Genomic DNA, 24,868 nt, shown 5'->3' with positions numbered 1-24,868 from the left:
TGCAGGTGTAAGGATAGTGCAGTAGATAGGAGAAATAAACTTCTAATGCAGTTATAATTGATGATTCTATTTTATTATAGAGTAGCAATGTGACAAAACTGTACAATGTTCAGCTTGTCTTTCCTTTCCCCATTATATTTGTAGCATCTTCCTTATTTATTTATTAAAAGATTTTTATTTACTTGAGAATGAGAGTGAGTGAGCTTTGGAGGTGGGGGGAGAGAGAGAGAGAGAGAGAGAGAGAGAGAGACTGGAGCAGATTGCAACGCAAAGCCCCCAACAGTGGGGCTTGACACCATGGCCCCAAGATCACTTCCTGAACTGAAATCATGAGTCAGATGCTTAACTGATGGAGCTACCCAGTGATTCCCTGATTTAATTTTAAATGAATACATGGAGACTCATTAACATATAGTAGATATGTTATTTTTCTTTTCTTTTCTTTTTTTTTTTTTAATTTTCATTTATTTATATTAGTCACAGAGAGAGAGAGAGAGAGGCAGAGACACAGGCAGAGGGAGAAGCAGGCTCCATGCACCGGGAGCCTGATGTGGGATTCGATCCCGGGTCTCCAGGATCACGCCCTGGGCCAAAGGCAGGCGCCAAACCGCTGCGCCACCCAGGGATCCCTTATTTTTCTTTTCTTTCTTTTTTTTTTTAAGATTTTATTTATTTATTCATGAGAGACACAGAGAGAGGCAGAGGGAGAAGCAGACTCAATGCAGGGAGCCTGATGTGGGACTTGATCCCGTGGCTCCAGGATCATGCCCTGGGCCAAAGGCAGGTGCTAAACTGCTAAGCCATCCAGGGATCCCCTAGATACGTTATTTTTCTTTATCTTTTCACATTGATGATTTATTTCCATTGGTAGTGAATGTTCTCATCACTGGCTAAGCAACCTTGTTGGGTAAAAATTACTACCTTCATTTTGGAAATAAGGAGGTTATGGCTCAGAGAAGTTGAGTAGCTTCTTCAAAGTCCGAGAGCTGTTAAACAGCAGAGCAGATTAGAACTCTTATGTGTCTGTCTCCAAAGCTCATATTCTTTCTTTTATAAACTGCTTCCTTGAGCTGCTTTTGTGTTCAGCCCATTTGAATCCTGCTCAATGACAATAGAACTGCAGCACATTTCATAAGAGGGCACTATGCACGCGATAGACATACGGTAAATGTTGAATTTATTAAAAAGCTGAATGCTTAAAATACAATGGCTTCCCATGGAACTTTTAAAAAATAGAACTGTAAGTAAAAGAAAATCTCTATGATTAGTGTGAAGAAAATAATGGATTGAATTAGTTTTAGCTATTCCTTAAAACAAACAAACAAACAAACAATTTAGTAAGAGGGCATATGGTAGTAATTATTACTCAAATCTTTTTTTTTTTTAAATTGAGGTAAACTGACATATTAGTTTTGAATATTGTACAACATCCAAATTCTGATAGTGGTTCCAGAATACAACCGCAAGTTTTCATGGTTATTTGGTACTATATTTAGTGTTCTCTATTTTTTTGTGTAGTAATAGGGAATGCTTTAGGGTAGCCAGAGAGGCTATCCTAAATACCTGTGTTCATAACCACATACACCTAAAGTACCCCATCAAAGAAAAAAAAAAAAAAACCCTATTTGCTCTGAAATTGATGGGGAAAAAATATATATTTCATAAAAAGTATTTGGACCTTTGCTGAGCATCTTCTGGGAAACTCAGTTAGTTTGGTTTGACTTTAGTAGATTAAACCTTTATGTTCATTTTGTCACCTACTCTACTATGGTATTTCTTACCTTTTGAAACTGAGAAACCTGCTTTTGGTTGAAAAATTGCAATATTTTGGATTGGCTTTACTTATATGTGCATTCCATTGATTCCAATCCCTTGAATATCTTCCATTTTGTTTGAGAGTTGGGACAAATTGAGCTAGGGGTTAGAGAACTCAGATGTTAGGGAAAAACAACAAAATACTCCTTGTTAAGCTACTCTTACTTCAGAAATTGTGTTTTATTATTATTTTTTTATATTTTTCCTTCCTTTCCTGCATGTTCTCATTGGCTTGGATGTTCTCAGTGTAAATCTTTGTGTTCAGATTTCCCTGTCTCCTTATTTAGGTCATCAAACCTTTTTTAGAAAATTGGTTTCAGTATTTGAAGAGGCTCTCCTACAAAATGTACATGTACACATGCATACATGCATGAGTGAACACACGATTCCTCACCTTTTAAGTGGAAATAATTATTCTTGGTAAAGGCTGTAAATTTGTCAGGGTACAATGTACAGAATACTGACAGATTCTTGGTTGATGCTTGATGCCTTCGCCTTTTATGGGTAAAGAAAATGAAACTGAAAAAGTCGTGCCCGTGAAGCCCACTCAGCAGCTCGGCGGAGACTTGCACCCACTGTTTCTGAGACTGAACGTTACATTTGCTGCTGGGTGCTTTGGCTCAGGCAGGATATGTTTGATGAGATGCTTTGGAGATGTGTGGGGGTTCTTTTGGTTGTTTTTTGTTTTTAAACGCACAGCTTGCTGAGTTCTAACTGATGTTTAAACTTGCAAATGTAGTAGACAGGAGATGAAAAAAAGACTACATATATGTTTCTAGAAGAATTAATGTAGACTTCTTTTTACTATTGAGAAAATGTGCTGGTGTGAATGATAAGACCGTATGCCAAAATGAGAGTGGATCTCTGTCATCAGCCGTGTAGAACTAATATATGCCTTTTTCTCCTCCCCTTTCATTAGGGCAGAGCTTGGGATATGGCTTTGTGAACTACATTGACCCTAAGGATGCAGAGAAAGCTATCAACACCCTGAATGGATTGAGACTTCAAACCAAAACAATAAAAGTATGTCTTAAATTTTTTTATATCTACTTGCAAAACAGAGATTAAAAACAATTCAGGTCGTCTTGTAGTTCTTTTCCTTTGTTTCATGCTCAAATAGACACTTTTCTGAGAGACCTAGCAGAATTTTTTGTTAGGTGGTAGGGGAAAATGTTCAGGAGTACTTTATCTAGTCACTCCTATATCAATAAAGGAACAGTAGCAACTCCTTTAGCTAAGTACTTTTTGAAGCCTGCTGAATTAACTCTCCTTCCTTTATAGTCAGTACTTCACGTATAACTTGAGAAAACCTCTGACTAGTTCTTTGAGCTTAGGGCTTGGCTGAGTTGTTCTGTGAAAGACCAGGTAATAAATAATGTTAGGCTTTGTGGGCCATGCAGTCTGTGTCACAACTTCTCAACTCTACCCTTGCAGGTTGAAGCTTCCATAGATAATAACGACATGAATGAATTGACGTGACTGTGATTTTAGAAAACTTTATTTATGGAAGCTGAAACTTGAATTTCATAGAATGTTCACGTGTTGCAAAATAGTCTTTTTTCTTTGTCCCAGTCATTTAAAAATGTAAAAATCATTCTTAGCTCAGAGATCATAAAAAACAACCGACAAGTTGGATGTGGTCCATGGGCTCTGTTCTGACTCTGCTCTAACTTTGAGGAGACTGATTGGACATGCTTAGATGTCACACATGTTATTTTTCCTGTTATACTTTTCAAGGCAATTGGTCAGTAATTTGTGGATATTTTCTGGCTTTTGTGAATTTTCAAAATGCCAACATAAAAGTTAATATAATTTGCAGTATAGATTTCCTTTCCTTTAGAAAATAAAAGGTTGGGGGTGGGGGGTTGTCTGGGTGGCTCAATTGGTTAAGCGTCTGCTTTTGACTGGTACTGGGATTGAGCCCTGTGTCAGCCTCCCTGCTCAGTGAGGAATCTGCTTCTCCCTCTGCCCTTGCCCCTGCCCCGTGCTCATGCTCTCTCTCTTTTTCTATCAAATAAATAAAATCTTAAAAAAAAAAAAAAAAAAAAGAATTTGCTTCTGGCAAATGCTTAGTGCACATGCCATCAATTTTGCCTCTCCTGCCCAGTGCAGACATTGCCAATCAATCATGGCAGTCTTTCTCAGTTAGTCTAGATGTAGCACCCAAATATTTTTCAAAATAGTGTTCCAGACAACCTCTATCAATTGACTCAAGCTGGAACCTATTTTCCACCCTTGATTTAAGAAGTTGGCTCACACTATAGCCTGAAGTGGTAAGGGGAAGCTAGTCAAGGCTGACTATGGCATCCATCTTGCTTAGAGACTCGTCTAGAAGATTTCTGCTCATTTTTTCAGAAGTCTGGAAATGCAGTGTCATCTTTGTGCTTAAACGTTGCTTCTCTCAGAATTGTCAGCTTAAGGTAATTCATTAGCCCTGGGTAGTTTTGACATCTCATTCTTTATATTTATTGGCCCGTAGGAAAAATGCCTCCTAGTTCTGTCTCATTTAAAGGGAACTGTATGAGGAGCTCCCAGATATATTTGGATGTAAGATGTCCAAGAATTCTACATGTTTCTTGAGTAAGGAAATGTCTTTTGAAAATATTAACCCTTCAGCCAGAAAAAGAGCTGGTTGTTACGCTACCAGAATTTGAGGGAAAAAATTAGATTTCTTATAGTCTATAAGCACAAAGACTTACGACTGATACTTGTTTTTTTTTTTTTTTATACTTGTTTTTTAATCTGGATTGCTTTTTTCAATTTCCATTCTTCTCTGCACACTTTTTGTCACAAAGGTTAACTTTTTACTAGTAATGTTAAGCACTATTACTATTAAGTAATCATCAAATGCTACTAAAAAAAAGACTTCTAGTACCCAGTCACCTTCAGATTGTTTTGTGTGTTCTCTGTCCTACTGAAGATTTTTGTAGGCCTACCCATGTTAGATTTATTTTCAGAATTGCTGCTAATTTATCTTTCTGTTGAGGTCCTGAGCTGTGGTTAAGAAGAAATTGGAGTAGATTGCTCAAACCAGAGCATACTCTTCTCCATTCTAGAAAAAGTCACCCATACCTCATTCTAGGGAAGTCCGTTCTTTTGCTGAGTTCTTTTGCAATAATGTCTACAAGAAGGCAGAAATGCAGGGGAAATGGGTTGCCAGAGAATGAATTTCCATGGCCTGCGAGGAGACCATTGATGACAGCTGCTTCCTCTTTGCCCATTGCCCGGCTTTCTCTTCAGGGCCCAGCTGCTCGGGCAGCATATGTAGAAGAAAGGACAGTAATGCCTTGTGGCTTTTAAACTGTGACATCTGCTACTTCTCTTCTGATTTTCTGAAATGGGGGTGGGAGTGGTGGGGAAGCAGCAGGCTACTTCTTTCCCCGCCCCCATTTGGTTCCTGTAAAAATATCAGATAACAGCTGGTATCCTCAATTTGGCCCAGATTTCTCTGAGAGGCAAAGCAGACCATTTTCCAAAACTACAGAGCACCATTTTTGTCTGTTTGTTCTTTGTGTGGTTTTTCTTTCTTATTTTCAGTGAGACATGTTTTATGTTCTTAGACAACATCTTGAGCCAGTTTTTTCCTCATGTTGGCTGCTTTAAGTACCTTTTGGAAGCTGCGTTTAAACCATTCCATTCCCTGGGATACTATTCCGTAAATGAGCCTTTTTATCCTTCTTGCAGTCCATCCTGGTGGTTGTTGTCGGGCTAAACTTACACACTTACCTCATGTTACTTCTCACTCAGACGTCTCTTATTTTTCCCTACTCCTATACCATGTCATTTGACTTAACTTTGGAGTTGACCCAGCATTATCACTGCTTTCTATGGTGGTCAGATGGGCTCTTTACTGGCAGGCTGATCTTCTCAGTCTCTTTCACGCTGCTTTAGTTGAATAGCAGCCTCTCCCCATCTATGGGAGCCCATCTGAAGTTCTTCCTTCAGCCACTGCCTGGCTGGGCTCTGCCCCCAATAAAAGAGTTGAGACCTTAGTCCGAAAAGAGTTTGACTAAGACCAGGCCCTTAAAGACAAAACTTGTATATTTAATATGTCAAAACTCTTTCCCTTTAGAAAGCTGTGGTAGACTAATTAATACATACATCATATACAAGTATACAACTGTTTGTGTTCTTCTCGTCTTCCAAGCCATCTAGCATTTAGTGTGCATATGGTGGAATTCTTAGTAATTGGAATATTGAAACAGTGAATCAAGTGGTGTGAAAGGTGGTTTATTTAGCAGTTTCTCCTGGGGCTTCCTAATAGCATTAGCCCAGTAGGGTTTTGTGCAATAGATGGAGAGTGTGTTGAATAATGACAAATATTCAGTATTTTTGCAATGAGTGAAGCAGAGTCCCTCAGGCACTGAGAAATTTTTTTTTTTTTTTTTTTTTTTTTTTTTTTTTTTGCACTGAGAAATTTTTAAGGCATTTATTCCTAAACTTGGTTGCATCGGATTCAGCAGAAGTGAGTTAGAAATGCAGGTTCTGGGGCCCACTTCAGAACTACTGGGTTAGTGTCCAGAGGTGAGATGCAGGAATCTGCCTTTTATATGCTTTGTGATTAGTAACAGCAAGTCTAAGGCCTAGCATTACGAACCACCAAAATGTACCTTTTCTCAATAGGTGGGTTCTCTGTTTGGTATTTTTGCATGCAAAGTTAAGTTTGTTTCCATTCTTTACCTTGATAATCTTCTTGTGGGTAATTCCCCTGAGCGTGCTGAATGATAGATAGTTCAGCATTCAGAGTAAAAAGGTAGTTCACACCATCTTCACTTTTTAAAAAGTATGGTTTAGGAATTAGAAAAACTTTAATACGTTCACCTTATGTTAGAACTGTATTTATTATAAATAGCAGCATTCATAGGTGTAAGTTTCAAAGTGATTAGTCTCTTCTCCTAAAGATCAGTATTTTCCTGATTGGGTCAATGTTTTGGCAGCTTACCTTGCTGGTGATGACACCATTTCTGAGCTACATGGGAGTCAGTCATGATTAAACCCTGCCCACATTGTTCCTGATACTGAGATGGTAAATTAAGTGTGAAGAATTAAAAATGTTTTTAACTTCTTATATTAGGAAGGATAGTGAAAAGATAGTTTGTGCATAGTTCAGGTGTAGATGGTGGGAATCTTCTCAGACCACTGTCAAAATGTATGCGGGGGGAATCTCATCAAGAGCCCTCATCCCCATGGGAACCCTTCGTTCTCAGGACCATTTGGCATCTTAGTGGTTGTGGTCACTGTGTTCAGTCCTCATGTTCTTTTTCTGTTTTGTTTTTAGGGGGTCTCAAGTACTTATAAAATCTAAATCAGTATATGAAACATTTATGGCTTCAAGCCAGTACTCCTCTCTCCCAAGGGAAAATGCCTTTTTTTTTTTTTTTTTTTTTGCCTAGGTTAATGATTATCAGACTTAAATCCATAATTAGTGGAGTAAAATACTGAATATTCCTTAAAAAATCTTATACATCAAGTACTGTGAATAGGTGATGGAGATTTTTTCCTCCCAGCATCACTCCCAACTTCTGCCTCTCCTGCAAGGGATGTAGGAAAGTGGGAGTTTTTTATCTCAGGAATAGAAATTCATGGCTTCTCTGCCCTACTGAAGAAAAATCCCTATTTTTTGGAATTATTTGGGAATATTACCAGCATGGAAAAACTGTCTTAATTTGGTTTTGACTAAAAAGATTCTTAATCATTCATACATAAACCAGCCTAAATTTCACCTTTGCTTAAAAGCTATTAATTGATACACATTAATGTGAAATTTCTTATATTAAAATAACCAAACCACCATTTAAGGTAATAAGGACAAACTGTTAAAGAAATTGGATTACTAAATATGGATAGTATCTATTTCTTAAAGTGTTCAGGTAAAGAACAAATAAGATAATAAACTTTTATTCTGAGCCATGTTGCTTTAAATTGTTACATTTATATCTTTTCCTAACCTATCCTTTTTCTAGTAACTGTGGTATTCACAGACTTCTTTTGTACTTGTTTGGCATGAACTATATCCTTAATATAAGAGAAATATAGAACTACATTTCAGAGATTTTAGTCTTCCTGACATTGATAAAGTGACTTTACTGGCTGTGTGCTCTTGGACAAGTCTTTTAATCATTAAAGTTTCCATTTTATCTGTAAAATTTATTCATCACTGAGTATGTATATTGCCTGCTTTTTATTTTTTATTATTATTTTTTAAATTTATTTTTTATTGGTGTACAATTTACTAACATACAGAATAACCCCCAGTGCCCGTCACCCATTCACTCCCACCCCCCGCCCTCCTCCCCTTCTACCACCCCTAGTTCGTTTCCCAGAGTTAGCAGTCTTTACGTTCTGTCTCCCTTTCTGATATTTCCCACACATTTCTTCTCCCTTCCCTTATATTCCCTTTCACTATTATTTATATTCCCCAAATGAATGAGAACATATGTTTGTCCTTCTCCGACTGACTTACTTCACTCAGCATAATACCCTCCAATTACCTGCTTTTTAAAAAAAAATTTTCCATGTTCTGCCAAGTTGTGTATTATAAGAAAAGGTGTAACTATTTAATAAATAGTTAAAGAACTCATGGTTATCATGGAATGATTTAGTTAGTAATAAAATGCAGGACCCTATCCTGAAGACAGCAGTTTTAACTGTTTCTCTTTATCATTGTTGAAAATTTAGCAGCCACAGTAAAATTTGCTTTGGGAAACAGTTCTCTAGCTCAAACGTGTTTTTGGTACAGAATTATTGGGAAGGGGATTGGTTCTCATTTATCATTGTAAACCCTTCTTTTATAAAATTTAATTCTGAAATGCTGCATAAATCATAGATTCTTCACTGTAGAGAAGGAAATAGCATGGAAGTAGAAATACAAGTGAGGTTAGGCTTGCCACCTGGTAGGTGCTCTGTTAGAATATCTGCAGCACCATTTTGGGATATTTGAGACAAGTGAGTTTCATAATAGCAGTAATGCTGAGAGTTCACACTTTTGTAGGGAAGTTTGAAAGCAGACGTTCAGGGAACCACATAGAATTAGCTAGAGTGGTAAGCAAGGGGAGAAATGCAGAAAGGAGCCAGAGAGCACTGAGAGATTAGAAAATGTGGGTGTGCCATGCCAAGGTTTTATATTATAGGTGAGGAGAACCACCAAAGAGTTCTGAGCAGGGTAATGATGGATTGGACTTAAGTATTTGTTAGGAAGGGAAGATCTGTTTGTTATAAACTCCATGTCTCTCTGAGCATCCCAGGCTAGCCTAGAGTTCTTTTGGCTTATATAAATCGATTTTATTTAGGTGTTTGTGGAAATGTGGGCTTTACAAACTTAAAAGCATCTCCTGTAAAGTACCCCACATTTTAGTACTGCTGCATATAGATCATTTACCTTTTACTTTGACCAGTTTTGGAAAATTCTAAAGTAATAATCTGAAGGACAGGCTTCAAATTAACTGACAACTTTTGAGATGTCTGACCAGCCAAATAACACTTTAGGTTAACTTTTGTTTGTGGAGGGACAAAAAAGTGGGAAAAGTGCCTGCCAGGAGTGGAAATGAGAATGGTAGGTGAGTGAATAATTTCTTTACCTTTTTAAAAAAGACTAAATGTATTGTAACTTCATTTTTAACCCATGGCCTGGAACTTTCTGAAGACATGTGCCAGGTTTTACCAGTATATTGCTGCATCTGATTATCAGAAGTTCTTCAATGCATTTAAATAAAACTCTTATATCTATATTGAGTCCAGTTTATATAGTTTTTATTTGACATAAAGAATAAGATTTTTAAAATAAGGTATTAGTTGTATAATGCGTATCATGTGTTTGCAGAATACTCAACTTGTGAGCTTGAAAAAAAATTTTTTTTTAATGCAGAACACCATAGGTTTTTACTTTGGGTGGCCTAGAGAGTGTGGGTAGGTGACCTAGCCTAGTCTTGAACTTCATTGTCCCAATTCAAGCCTGTTTGTGTTATGCCTGCGTCTTCCAAGCTCTCTTCATAGTAGAAATGACATTTGAAGAATTCCAGAGAGCAATATCTTGGCATTATCTGAATGGTTTTTCTATAGATAATGTTTTCATGGTTGCTGGAGCAAAGGCTGAGCCTGCACAGAGGGATGGGTGAGGAGGAAGGTCCTGGTGGTAGTGTCTGCTTCCTTCCTGCCTGTCCCTGCTTGTGAACCACAGGGCAGAGTGGTGGGGGGTGGGGGGTGGGGGGTGAGTGTCTCAGGATTGAATCCATCTTTCTTAGGAGGGAGTTCATAGATGATTATATTATCCAAGCCTCTGCCTGTTTTTCTGCCTGTTTCATAAATGTGTATCAGCAAAGGCATTTCTGCTTGGCACTGTTAACACTTCATTTTTCCTGCTCTTTAAGGGTACGGTAGCGCAGGGCTTGTTGTCTTTCATTTGTGATTTGGGAGAAGTACTATGAGGTAGTTTGGTGGCTTCTATCTGATCTACCAAGCTACCTTGAGAGTTTAAGATAGGTATGCTAACTTCTGAAGAAGGGTGCCTTAATTTCTTGCTCTACTTTTCATAGTAGTTGCATAGGACTTTTATCTTTTTACTTGTCTGGATTTATGCAAAAACAATGGTTTCTTGTAGGCAAATATTCCTCCCCCCACCCTTTTAAAGATTTTATTAGAGAGCACAAGAGGTGAGTGGGAGATGCAAAGGGAGAAGCATACTCCCCACTGAGTAGGGAGCCTGATATGAAGCTTAATCCCAGTCCCTGAAATCCTGACCTGAGCCAAAGGCAGATGCTCAACAGACTGAGCCACTCAGGTGTCCCAGGCAGATACTCCTTTTGACCAGAGAAAAGCAGGTCAGGTTAAGGGACTTGTTCTCAAACACAGTACGTCTAACGGTACCCTAGGAACAGAAATGTAAGATCATGTTGGGTGATGCTGGTGGCTTTTATTGTGTTCTTTCTACCTCATATTATTGATATTCAAATGTTTTCCTATGAAACTGATTATAGGTACTGCTACAAACAAATGGAATATTCCCTTGGGGACCTTAATTTGGGTCTTTTACTGTCTTGAGACTTTCTGGATCAGATCTGTTATGTGTGAGGAAGTGGAACTGTTGTTAGCAGTGGAAAAACTCTGTCTTTTGGCTGAGTGCTGGAGACAGCCATACCTCCAGGTTGAGAGGAAAACTGATGTCTGGAGGTCATGTTCAGCAGATGGGCAAGTCCACATAGATTTAAGTATTTTGATGGTAACTGGAAAGTAAAGGAATTTAGTAACTCTCTGGATCTCTGTTCTATAGGAGACTACCCATTCAATAATGTTTTTCTGGTAGGTTGTGGCAAGCCTCAGATGCAAGTTTACAAGTTACAGAAAGTGCGTTTGTCATTCTTTAAGTTTGTGTGTAGTCTTTACAAAAGCATGTTTGGTCCATTTTCTTTTACCTCTGCCATATTATCCTGCCATTGCCCTTATCGTCAGTTCTAAGCCACAGATACTACATCAGACTTGTGGGGGTTTTCTTCGGGAAGCTTCTTGATATACTGCTTATGATGAAGCAGGAAAGAGGGCTGTGTTTTGAAAACTGTACAGGCAGTCTGTTACTTGTGTGCCCCCACCCCAAATGAGAAGCACTCATTTGAAGGTTGCATCAAGACTTTGAGCCACAGACCTGTATTTATGTCCTACTCTCTTGGTTTAGCTTTTTCATTTGTAAATGGTGGGGATGGTAACCACTACACAGTTACCCTAAATCATGTGATTTAACATCTAGAGGTAGAAAGTACTTGTGTTGGCCTGTTACTTTCAGAAAGAGAAGATCAAGAATATTAAGTTGTTTTTCAGTCTTTTCTAAAAAGTGGTGTTTTGAAATCAAGCTGGGGAAGAGTTGAAAATTGCCACTTTTTCTCTGAAGAAAGTAGTCACCCTATCTAGTTTGTTGGTTTAATTTTGTTGGATATTTTAAAAACTATAGTTACCTTGTGCTATAAAAAAGTGGGTTGTGGACAAAAATCAATAAATCATGCTAATGTGCTCTATTTTTTGGTCATTAGTATAAAGTTACCTCATCCCACAGGAATGAGAAGTATAATCCTTCCTGCATAGGTTCTGGGATTGCTAATGAGTCTTAAAATGACCCTCACTGACCTTCAGGTTAGTAGCGGGAGAAGGGCAAGGAAAGCAGAGTTACCTGCATGGTCCTGGAAACCAATCATCCAGAAAATGCTTTCATTTCCACAAATTTGTTAAAAGACTATTCAGAAATTTGACTATTCCTGCTTGTTTCACCCCAGCAACCCTGTCTATATACCTAGAAAGATTCTGGAGTCATTGAGAGTGGCTCTGACCTCATAGAATTAAGCACAGCAGCCTTTTGCACAGACCAGCCAAGCTGATGAACTCCTATCCAGCTGATCCCCATCTAGTCAGGCTGATTTTTGGAAATACCTTGGAATGAGTTATATGGGCTTTGTTTTACATTTACATTTTAGTATTTGTTGGTGATTTATATTCATATATACTTTACTTTCAAGCTACCTGTGAGTTTTTTACTCATTTGGAAACCAATATTGATGGGTGATAAGGAGAGCTAGACACTGTAATTTTTATGAGCTAGTTTCTAGAAATCCTGAATATGCCCTGGAATTGGAGGATTACCTATTTAAAATCCTTCTATATGAGGAACTGCTAGAACATTAATGTTCATCAGAATCCCTGGGGTGAGGTGGTTGATAAAATGTATATTTCTGACCCTAATCAAAACTTACTGAATCTGATTATCTGCTGAGTGAGAGCAGAGATTGTATTTTAACCAGTCATTACCGGTGATTGTTAATAGGTTGATGGTCTGACCTGAGGACCATCATTTGGTAGATCCTAGTGATTTTGAACTTGGATAGGTTTGTGGTGCTTGTTTCAAAAACAAATCTACATGTAAATAAAATTTTCATTTGTGGGTTCTATCGTAAATTGTCTGGAATACTTGTGGTTAACAGATGTACTTTTATAATGCTGGATTTACCTAAATAATATTTTCTTTGTCTCTCTCTCAAAAACACACAGGGTACTCATTTTCAGAGCATTTTAGTGTCATTAAATACTTCTAGCATTACAAGTACATAAATGTCATTTAATATTTGATTCTGAGGGTAGAGAGTTTGCAGTATGGTTCTTCTGGGGCTCATTCATTTAAAATGGGTATTTCATATTAGTATAGAGATTGGGAGTTGAATTATATGATTCAAGATGGATTGTGAATCAGAATATGGAAGTTGCTTTTAAAAGGCAATAAAAATTTATTTCCTATTAATAGGCTCCCAACCACACCCCTTTTTTCCCCTCCCCAGTATTTGGTTGGTTGAACTTTGCTTGTCAGGGTTTGAATAAATGGGAATTTGCTCTTTTATCATAAAGACTCTCCCAGATAACATGTTATAAATATTTAAAGTAAAAAAAATTTACTGTATATTACCTTAATTTAGAAACCTTTTGACCTATTTGGCAATTTTGTCCCAAGGCTGTGTGAAGGCAGTGCATACTGTCACCAGAAGGCTTAGAATGGCTCTGTTCTCAGATTTGCAAAAATGGGTTAATAAGTAATTGTCATCAACTTACAGGATTTTCCGTAGTGTTCTTCATTAACCAGTGTCTTGGGGGAATTGTGAAATATGCATTGTCTGCACACTGCTGGCACACAAAGTCAAATGAGCTGTGAAGGTGAGGGCTAAAAACACCCCTCTCACCTTTGTATTTTGTCCTCTGAGTATTAAAGAACATTGATCTACCAAGTGGCAAAGGGGGTACTATTTGGCGGTTTAATTACAGCCAGTGAATGTTATTGATGCTATCAATCAGCAAGACCCAGGGAAAGGGCACGGTGCCAGACCATTCGGTGCTCCCGACAGTGTAATTAAATACTGCAGGACTGGATTCTCAAGGTAAAGTGAGGTGTTTCCACACATCTGAAGCAGGAGAACACTTTGTCTTGCAGCACAGGTAAACGTGGTTATCGTCTCCGACTGCTCCTCTTTAAATTTTTGGAGGAGTTTATGAATGGCAGTGATACAGTCTGTTCATTGTGTACAGGTAAGGTTGTCCATGTTTTCCTTAAAACCCTCTTTCTTGTAAAAATCTTCACAACTGTCCTACAAAAGCCTTTAGGAATATAGTAATTACTTTCTGTTAAAGCTGTTTGGGGGATATACAGCTCAGGTGTCTAATAGATATTTGGAGAATGAGGGATTGTCTTTGAATGAGACTATTAGTCCTGCAAATCAGTTCATTTAAAAAAGCTTTCCCTGTGATTATTCTCTAATGTCTAATCATGTTGAGAGAAAAATATCTTGGTAGGTTGAAGTTATAAAACATTCAGTAATATTTCAGGGGTTATTCCTTTTAAATTATCTATTGAATAAATTTTTCATCATTGTATAACTTATGTCAGGTCCACAAAATATATGTTGGTAAAACTTTTTTTGGCTCTGGGGAAGATTTATAATAACATTCATATTATCCTTTTTTTCCTTTTCTCCTATGTTATCCATGTGTTTCACACACAAATTTTCATCTAGGTCTGTTTGAGAGACAAATGCCATAGGCAACCGAAAGTTTTGTTACAGTCATTTTATTTAAATGATGTATAGTTTATACTCATTAAGGCTTACCAAAGACCGGCTCCCCTTGAAAGGAAGTGTTTTCCTTTTTGTGCATATATGTGTGTACATATACACATACACACATTAGATTCCTGACAGTTGGGTTAAATCAGGCCCGAAAACATTTCTGGAGTGTTTTCAGTTTAGTTGTAATGTAGGTATGGGTTACAAACTGTTTTTACATTTACAACAGGTGTTTGAAGGAAGATTGTTAGAACTTTCCCTTGGATGTTTGAGGATAATTTTTAAAGAACATTAAAGGTTTAGTAAAAGTGGTTACTTCATCTTCAAGAGTCTAATCCCGTTAAGGCCTTTTATATTATATGGAATCATAGCAAGTTCAGCAGTTAGTTTCCAAGTTTGTATAGAAGGGCATATGATTTATTTATTTAGTTTTTAGGGCATATGCTTTAAAAGTTATTAATGTCCATCATGCCTGTGCTTCCCCCCCCCCGACAAAGATATCAAATGTGATATTAAAAAAGTAATTGCAAATTGTTTTTTTAAAGACCATACAATCTTGGATAGGGCACATCTGTGAGTAATGAAGTACTTAATTCTCCAAGTGTTTTGAGTGTCTAGTATGACCCAGTCAGCCTTGCTAAAAGGTTGGAGCCATGCTAAAATATGACAAGATGTCGTCTTGTCTCCCATCCAAGTACTAACCAGGCCCAACCCTGCTTAGCTTCCGAGATCAAATGAGATCGGGTGCGTTCAGGGTGGTATGGCCGTAGACTGTCGTCTTGTCCTTGATGTCATTGTGTAGTAGGGAGAGATAGCACTTTATATGATTTTTTTTTTTTTTTGATGTATGATAAGCTAATGCAGAGCACAATGGGAATGGTTATGTTACTGGCTGTTGAGAAGCCTCTTCAATGGTTTCAGAGGTGATAGGGTTTTGCAAAATAGGGTTTATCTCCTAGAGAAAGAAGACAGGTATTACACATGAAAGAATGTCTCATCCAAAGGTACAGAGGCCTTTATGTGACATGTACTTTTTGGAAGAAACTTGGAAACTGTATACTCATTCTGTCAAATATTAACCTTCTATGAAAGTGATTGATAGGAAAATTTAATCCTACCCCCATAGTTTACATTTATCCTTTTTTAGTGAAGATCTAATTCACAAAAGGAACTATAGCAATGAATTTTATGCAGATTAATTCATTTGTTCATAGATACCTCTCTGCCTTGTTCTGCAAAGATCCATGGTAACCTGTGAGACTCATTTAAGATATTTAAAGATGGTACCAAGATGAAATTTCTCTGTGGAGTATTTAGTGTACACACAGAAATAGGATCATTATATTTTCATTACTGTATGTATAAGTAGGTCAAAGAAGACTTGGATTTCTGAACCAACATTGCGGCAAAGCAGTTTTTCTTTTAGTTATAGAAGAAAAGGGAACTTATTGTAGATGGTATTTAAATTAGCTTTTAAAATTGCCACACTGATTTTGACTATTCCACTCACCTAGCTTATGGGAAAATTATCTCCACATTGTATATGTATTTGACCTACACGTATACGTTTCTGTGGACTGTCACTCCCTGCTCATAAAAGCTTCATTGTGACATTTACAGGCTCCAGAATCTGCCCCAGCTTGCTATTACAGTGTTTTCTTTGTTTTGCAGAGATTCTTTTAGCTGGGCTCCTCATCCTTGAGTATGCAAGTCAAAGTCAAGACCCTGCCTTGGGTCATTCTCTGCCTATATATACTGCTCAATACTACTACTTGGCCATAAAAGCATTCGGTTTTTACTGTACATTACCTCTTTGGTGGTCTGCTCTCAGAGGGCAGACATCTTTGTGTTCAGAATGATTCACAAAATAAGCGTTTATTTAAAATTTTTGAATGAGGAAGTATCTATCTATTGCTTATAAGGAATAGTGAAGATGTGCTCTGTATGCTCAAAGATAGGAATATTCACATTTAAGTGAAGCCAAAAGTGAAACTGACACTTTCTGATAGGTGTTACTATTTATTGAAGACACTGTCGAGTGAAGGATATATAAAAGACTTACCTGCTTTTTCTTTTCTATAGTTAATGAGGATTTAACTATTGTTTTCCTTTTATGTGTGATTTTCTACATAACTTGCATCAGCCTTGTATCTTTGTCCTCTGTTATTTTCATGTGTTCCTTTTTTTCTCTTAGACCTTAGATGGGGCTATGTTCAAGCCACAAATTTGGCTCCTTAAGAACCTCCTCCTTTTTCTACACAATACCAACCAGTGTTTGTTGACTTTTATTGTGAAACAGCTTCAGTTTGCTTCTACTGAGTACTGTGGAGACCTTTTAGGTTTAACTTTCTAACTCAGCGTTTTAATCTGTTGGTAGTGCTTTAGATCTACTAGATGGCCCAGTACTACATAAATTATATTTTAAGTTTATTTTTGGAGGTAAAATTGTAACAGGTAACTTGATAGCATGGCTTTTGTTGGAGATTGCATCTGATCAAATTTCAGAATCTTGAAAGAACCCTTAAGAAGCTACTACTGGAGAATGGTTTTCTAAGAATTGAATGAGTACGTCTATTTTTCTGTAAGCCAGTTTAACTTGTCTTGTTTCCAGTGAAGCACAGAAAGCCAGATTGTTGGACAAGCATCACACCTTCTAATCATCTTGCCTGAGAGGTACTTCAGAAGTAGCCCCTGCAGGAGGCCATGGAATATTTTCATTTAGGAGGAATTGGAGTGTCTAGTTGATGAGTGGGGCTATGAGATAGTTGCACATGTAAGAATTAGTTTCAACCCTTTAGGAACTTACAGCCTAATAACGTAAAAGCTTTGTAAGTGAATTGTCGTACTGTTACCCTGGGAGGATGCTTTGAGGTAGTTTGCTGCTCTGGCAATGTTGAAGAGGCCCCAGACACATCTGAGTATTGAGCACTAAGTACTGAGATTTCCTTTTTTTTAAGTCTCTGTAATGTCCTGCTAGTATACACAGTGATAGTGTCCAAAATGAAAAATTCACAGTACTCCTGCCAGTATTTTTTTTTCTACTGTGAAATCACATTGAGTCATTAGGTACTGATTGACTGGTGACTTGTAACCCATCCCACATTCAGAAACATACATGCAACCCTAATCTGAAATTAGGCACTGTTCCCCGAAGTCCATTTATTATTTCTGCCACTGTCTCCCTGAAATAGAGATGATTCTCTGTTTCTCCTCTGTTTCTCATTTTGCATCTAACTTTAGGCTCTAACAGATCTTTATGAGAGAGAATAAGGAAGTGGGAGGATTTAATATGCAATAGTTCGGTTAGAGAAATAAAATAAAGTTGGTGTTTTCTATCAGCCCGCTTAAAGATGCTGGTTGTTGACAAGTTGGTGTTTTCTATCAGCCCGCTTAAAGATGCTGGTTGTTGACCTTCTATATGATAGTAAGACAGCCTTTCCTCAAGCGTCAACCAGGCTTTGGGCTTTCCAATACACTCCTCTGCCATTGTCTTACAGAATACTTACAATATTGTATTGTAATATTGTACTAATTAGTAAGGGTTAATTTTGATAATAACTGCCAGGATTTGGGAGAAGCCTTATTTTATCTTTGAACTATTTTTCAGTTAAAGTGCATAATCTTTCTTGTGCCAAATGGCCGCCTCTGTGTCTTCCTGTGTCTTCCTATGTCTTCTCAGAGATAGTTATATTTGAGTTTCTTCTTTTACAAATTGGAGATGCTAATGATAATACCCAATCCATACCTTGCTGTTAGGGTCAATTCAACTAAGTAATAGTATATGTAATATACTGAGGGGCACCTGGGTGGCTCAGTTGGTTAAGTGTCTTACTTTTAATTTTGACTTGGGTCATGATCTCAGGGTCCTCAGATCAAGCCCTGCATCAGGGCTCTGCAATCAGCAGGGAGTCTGCTTGGGATCCTCTTTCCCTTTGCCATACCTTCTCCACCTCATACCTGTGCGCTCTCTCTCTCTCTTTCTCTTAAATAGATAGATAGATAGATTGATTTATCCATCCATCCATCCATCCTACTGAGACCAGTGCCTGGCACATGGTAAACATTTAATAAATGTTTGGGGCTATCATTATTTATATTGTTAAGATTTTATATATACATGAAATTCTTATAGTATGGTGAAACATAATTATGGTTCTCCAGCTCTGTGCTAATAGTTACATTTTCCCATTTAATCCTTGTGAGGTCCCTGTGAGGTAAGGACTATCATCTGTCATTAACATCAGATTGCAAAATGAAGAAATAGAGGCTTCAGATGGACCTATACAGAACTTATTTACTCCTTAGTTATATAACTGGTAAGGTAACAGAGACAGGACCTGAACTTAGCTCCATGCAGTTCTATGCCCTGGTTTTTACTACTTCATAACTTTGGACGGCTCTGGGACAAGCATCAGTTTCTGGCCACCAGTTCAGAGTATGCTCTGTTGCAGCCAGAACTTCACGAGTAATAATGCATTTTCTTTTGCCTTTAAAAGTTTTTTGACCTAGTACTAAACTAATTCATGTTTGCCTCAATTCTAGCCTATTTATATTACTTATTCTTTTTTTTTTTTTTTTTTAAGTAGGCTCCACACCTAATGTGGGGTCTGAACTCATGACCCTGATGAGATTAAGTGTCCCATGCTCTACCAACTGAGCCAGCCAGGTGTCCCTTCCTTAATACTTCTGAAGATATGTGGCCAAATAAATAATCTCATTTCGTATTTTTAATGTTAACAGAAAGGGAGTCTGCTTTTCCTAACCAGTACAGAAAATTTCCTAATGCAGAGAGGGTAGGAATGAAGTCTAGTTGTTACAGCTGAAACTCCCACTTTTTTTTTTTTTTCCAAGCCACTTTAGTGTAATCACTTTCCAAAATATTAATGGGCTAAGTGAAGATACGGGATTGGAAATGGAGTATTAATTCCATTTGATAGATTCCTGCTTAGATTTTAGGATGACTGATGCATTGCCACTATAGTTGTAGATCAGATTTAATCCTCCACTCCCTTCAGATGTTGCATCACTTGTTTTTTATTTTTTTGTTAACGTCTTTACATACAGAGATCTTTAGAAATTTGGAAGGTGTTTTCTGCTTAAGTTGCATTTCAAGAATGCTTTACCACAGGCTCCCTGTTTGCCTTTACCAGCGGAGTCCTTGTTGAATCATGTGTTGAATCTTCATCCAGGCAGAAGCAAAATGGAAGGGCAGATATGATCTGCTAACTTGGGTAGTATACTAAATACTTTGATACTTTCATAAAATTTTAAGAAAACTATACTTTAATAAGATACAAAGATGTAGGGCAGCCTGGGTGGCTCAGCAGTTTGGCGCAGTTTGGCACCTGCCTTCAGCCCAGGGCGTGATCTCGGAGACCCGGGGTCGAGTCCCATATTGGGCTCCCTGCGTGGAGCCTGCTTCTCTCTCTGCCTGTGTCTCTGCCTCGCTTTCTCTGTGTCTCTCATGAACGAATAAATAAAATCTTAAAAAAAAAATAACAAAGATATCAGGACAGTCTGTTAGACCCTCATTTAACTGATAAACGTGCATGAAACAAATTTGGTAGCATGTATGTATGTATGTATGTATTTATTTATTTATTTTTTCTGGGGGTAGCATTTTTAAAAAGATTTATTTATTACCGGGACACCTGAGTGGCTCAGCAGTTGAGTGTCTGCCTTCAGCTCAAGGCGTGATCCTGGTCTGGGGATCGAGTCCTGCATTGGGCTCCCTGCAAGGAGTCTGCTTCTTCCTCTATGTCTTTGCCCCTCTCTCTGTGTCTCTCATGAATAAATAAATAAAAAATCTTAAAAGATTTATTTATTATGAGACAGGGAGCACGAGGTGGGAGGGCAGAGGGTGAGGGAGAAGCAGACTCCCCCACTGAGCAGGGAGTCCATCTGGTGGGTTTCCAGGACCCTGAGATCATGACCTGAGCCACCCAGGTACCTCTGATTTGGGGAACATTTGATAGATTCTGCTCAGTGTAGTTTTTCAGAGGCTGAGTTTAAGAGAGGCTGTCAAGTATCCAGCTTGTGATGAGTTGCTTAATACAAATCTTAAAACCAGCATCCTTTTGTTTTTCTGTTGCTGTTCTGTAGTGTTAGCGTTGTTTTTAATAATGCCATACAGGATCACTTTATTCTTATGACATCACTTATTCTTTGGTTCATTTTTAAGTTGGATATAAGGATCAATTGCTTTGAATTTTATTTAATGTTATTGCGCTAAAACTTGGAAATGATGTGAAGCTGGATAGTCCCTAGTGTAGTATACCCAGTTGCTGTTTTCCCTTTCCATTAAATGATATGTAATTAAAAAAACCTGTTTAATACCTAAAATATTCTATTTGAGGTACATTTCAATTTACTTGGTGTAAAGCAATAGTCTTGAGACTCTTGATTTTTCTTTTTCAGCTGCCATCTCCCACCTCTCTTAGCTCTTTCATAGACATCTCCTAAGTAGTTCTCAGGCAATACTAGCAGTGGAAGAAATACAGGAACTGTTCTAAGGAAAAGACCCATTTTGATGTATTCAAATTTTCTTAGGTGTATAGAAGAAAAAATTCAGCAGAACTAAAATACTTACCTTCTTGCATATCTCTTCTGGTATTTCCTTGTAAATGTCTGATCATCCTCCCAAGAATTGTCATTTTGCTAGAATCTTGTATGATTTCAGGCTCTGTTGCAGCCAGTGGTGTAGTGGAAAATCCCTTGACAAAGCAGCAAGTCCTCAATCCTACACCTTGCTCTGCATCCTTGGACAAGTCACTTCACCTTTGTGTGCCTCAGTCTTCCTCTTTTCTAAATATCAAGAAATTGGGCTAAGTGATTTCTGTTTCCTTTTTGCTCCAAAATTAAGGACCCCCCCCACCCCGCTGCTACCCCACATCGCCCAGCAATTTATTATTCTGTTAAGGATTTTATTGCTTCTGGGGATTTGAGTCCCCAATTTGTGAAATGAAACTTCATTCCTGACATGTTTAATGCTATCTGCATTCTAGTCTATGCACAGAGAACCATCACATGCGATGTTTGCTGTATTACAAAAAAGATTATAGCTCTTCTTAACTTTTTAAGACAAGATTTCAGAAACTAAGTTTCCCCACCTAGTGTGTGATTGTAAATCCTTTTCATTACAGTAAATATGTGGTAGGTACCAGGGTGTGCAGTGTAGGGTAAAGACTAGGTTACTTATTTCAAGGACATCACGCAATTACGAGACAGAATAAGAAACAAATTGATCTTGGTTTCCTCCGTATGGACGAGAACAAGATGTGTGATGCAGTGTGGGTCCCAGCAAGGAAACTACGATGGGAGAAGGTGGTGAGAGTAGACGTTAGGCACTCAGCAATGCCCTTATTGAATCTGAAGTGACTCACATTTAGTTGAGTGGGAGGAGTAGGTTATACTAACACAGGGAAGTCAGAGAGGAAGGTTTGGAAAACTACTGAAGGTTGTGTGTGTTTATATAGAGAAGGGAGTCCGTGCCCGGAACATAAAGAACTAAGAAATTTGAAATTAATCTTAAAGCATTAGGGAGCCCCTGAGGGATTTGAAGCAGAGAAGAGCACAATTGTGTTTTGTGGTGTTTCTTGAATTAAAACAATCTTTATGAGACTTAAAGCATTCAACAAATTGAGTCTCAGTAAAATTTGAGGTCTCCCATGTATTTTCCACTGATGTGGTTTTCTGAATTCTTTGTCTTGGAATACTTATTAAAGGTAACTCCCCTAATCTATAATACCCTTTTTAAGCCTTCCTGTTAGGGGTGATTATTGCTTTTAGCTCTAACACCTTTGCTAGAGCTAATCTTTAATTTCTTATGGACTTATTTTTGTATGCTTTGTTCTCTCAGGGTTACTCCTTTGCAACCATTTGTGAAATATGCCCTTGAAAAAACGTAATCTTAGGCTGTGATATGTATATGCCTTGATGTGTGTTTGAGACTTGTTCCTGGTGGGGTTTTGCATTTAGAGGCAGATAAAAGTACAGTTCTTCCCTTTAGGTGAATTTTGAGGTCTGTGGCCTGAATTGTGGTTGGAGATGGCATCCATCTGTGTACTTTACTTCTGAGCTCTTTTGGAGGGTCCAGTCTACCCACCTGTCTGTCAAGCCTTAATGCTGCCACAAGACCTTTGCTACTGCCTACTGGAGCCAGAGCAACTTTTATTTAGTGAGATTGTCATTTTTCAGATAGTCCCATCAAAACTCCATTTATTGATAGGAACAGCAATTAATTCTCAGTTTAAATAGGCACAAGCATGACCTTGTCCACTCCTTTCAGTTGAAGAGATTGAATGGAGCTTTTCAAAAAAGTCTGAAGTGGCAAGTACCTAATTTTCAGGTTTAATGTTTATAGTCCTGGGTCAGTAATTGACAAGTGATAGAAGTTGTTCAATGGTGATCTTGCCAGTGGGAGGTTTTTCAAATGTCCTTAGTTTAATAAAGAAGGAATTGCTTTGTTCATGTATAGACTTTATCTCTTTAATCTGTTGGTATTAATGTCCACTGTCACTGATCTTTCGTTGATGAATTAGAGAGAAATGAGAGCAGTTGTATTTCTGGACAAAAGCATTTCAGTGGACTTCTACCCAAAGTAATATATTGGGATTTTAAACTTTACTATGTACATGTAATAAAGTTCTAATTCTTATCCATAAGATATTTTCATTCCTTTAGTTCTGTGTATTTTGATTAACCTGTGTTTTGATAGCCCATTCTTAGTCTATATGTTACTTGTCCTTGAATGTTTAATGTATAATTAGTTTTAGTTGCTGATGAAGAAATGCGTTTTTAATTACAAAGAATATACTGTGTTTCAAACTATTCTATTTTCAAGACCTAATTACTTTGATAAACCTATTTTTATCTCTGTTTTGTCCAGCATGATCTCATTTTGAAGAACAATTTGAGAAGCCATTGGCTAGAGCATTTGTCTATACTTCTAACTGCTTCCCTTCCTTCCCCTCAAGTAATCTCAGTATTGCTTGTCTTTGTTTATTATATCACTTGTAGGATTGTGAGAAATTCTAGAAAAAACCTGAGTTTTAAATTGCTATCTTTGGAGTAGATTGGTGTTCAGTGTTGTACTCCCTGTATCATCTTTAAATATTTAAATTGCAGACTCTCTGGCTGCCTCTTAAATTAGATCCTTCACTTAGTAGTTTTGACATTTCATAACCTTGCTCCTCAGGCATTAAATATTCACCTGTTTAAATGGCAGTGAAAATTTAAAATCCAAACCCATTCTATTAATCCAGTGAAAGTAGATTGGAGAACAGCTTGCAGTTGGTGAAGGAAGAAGCTATTTTGACCCCACTGGGACATAGGCTGAAGGTTCATTGTATTGAAATATTTCTAATACATAGTTTGCCATAAAACAAAACCATCTCTTGCATCTTCTTCAAGAGGTTTTAACCTTGAAGAACCATAAAAATAGACATAACACTTTGAAGTTTGAGTTAGCCCAAGAATGGTTTTCTAAGTGAGTGATTCAAGGCACCAGTAGAAATTCCACATCCACAGAAAAATACGAATGGAGAAATTTGCTGATAATTGCTAGATATAAAATTTTGTCTGGAAACTAGTTGGAATCTCCAGAGTACAAATCTGTCTTCCACTGCAGGAGTCTTCTTCCTACTTTGATCTAAGTACACATTCTGTTTATAATCCTTTGAGATAGAAGAAGAAGAAATGTTTTGCCTGTCTTGGAAGGGAGGATGTTATTAACAGTGGTGTCCTTGATAGAGCAGAGGAAGGGCTTGTTAATCCTGAGGAAACAAAGGTATGGAGGTGACACATGTCCCCTTGGTCCGGGAGAGGGATGGTTGCCCTTCCTTACATTTTTATTTCTTGGAAGTGGATGACGGGTAGTGAGGAGATAATATTGCTCATTTAATTCATTTTAAGAATTGGAAAGTAATAAAGCTAATTTAAAAATGCTAATTATCATGTGCAGTTTCTGCAGTGAATCTCAACTAGTGACCACTCATTCTTGGGAGAAGTTACTTTTTAGAAAATATTAATAGAAAATGAAATAAAATAACTTTGACTTAACAATGATTTCTAGTGTCAGTCTCTTTTCTGCTGCCTTAGCTCAGTTTGACTATATGTGTAAGAAATAGCCAAGATCCATTTAATTTTTCCACACTTTCAGAACAAAATTTACTATAGTGTGGTAAATTGTAGAAAGAAAACTGTACAAAGATACAAGGATATGGGGTCAGAAGGATCAGTTTGAATCTAGTGGTATTTAACATTAGGCATGTTATTTACCTTGTCTATACCTATGTGCCCAGCTGTAATATGTTAATGTGTGCCTTACCTACCACAAACAAAACACTGCTTAAAAATGCTTTGCACATGGTGTAGTCTTGTAAGTCCCTAAGTGTAAATTAAATGGAAATATTATTTGTTACTATCGTGAATTTATATGCAGTGTGATCACCTCTATCCTGCCTGTAGTGATG

At 37.6% G+C, this 24,868-nt stretch overlaps 1 protein-coding gene across 20 annotated transcripts in view; it reads left to right on the top strand.

Moving 5' to 3' along the window:
* The window catches only part of ELAVL2 (ELAV like RNA binding protein 2), a 142,906-nt gene that overhangs the window by 100,046 nt on the left and 17,992 nt on the right, over positions 1-24,868 (top strand). For all 20 annotated transcript variants that reach the window (XM_038552554.1, XM_038552548.1, XM_038552545.1 and 17 more), the window contains one exon: positions 2,735-2,838. In XM_038552554.1, coding sequence (XP_038408482.1) covers positions 2,735-2,838 — 104 coding nt within the window. The remainder of the gene's footprint in view (positions 1-2,734; positions 2,839-24,868) is intronic.

This window comes from Canis lupus, chromosome 11 (genome assembly GCF_011100685.1).
Source record: "Canis lupus familiaris isolate Mischka breed German Shepherd chromosome 11, alternate assembly UU_Cfam_GSD_1.0, whole genome shotgun sequence".
In the NCBI taxonomy this organism is placed as follows: domain Eukaryota; kingdom Metazoa; phylum Chordata; class Mammalia; order Carnivora; family Canidae; genus Canis; species Canis lupus.
Note: the sequence above shows the minus strand (reverse complement) of the source record. Positions and strands in the feature narration are given on the sequence as shown.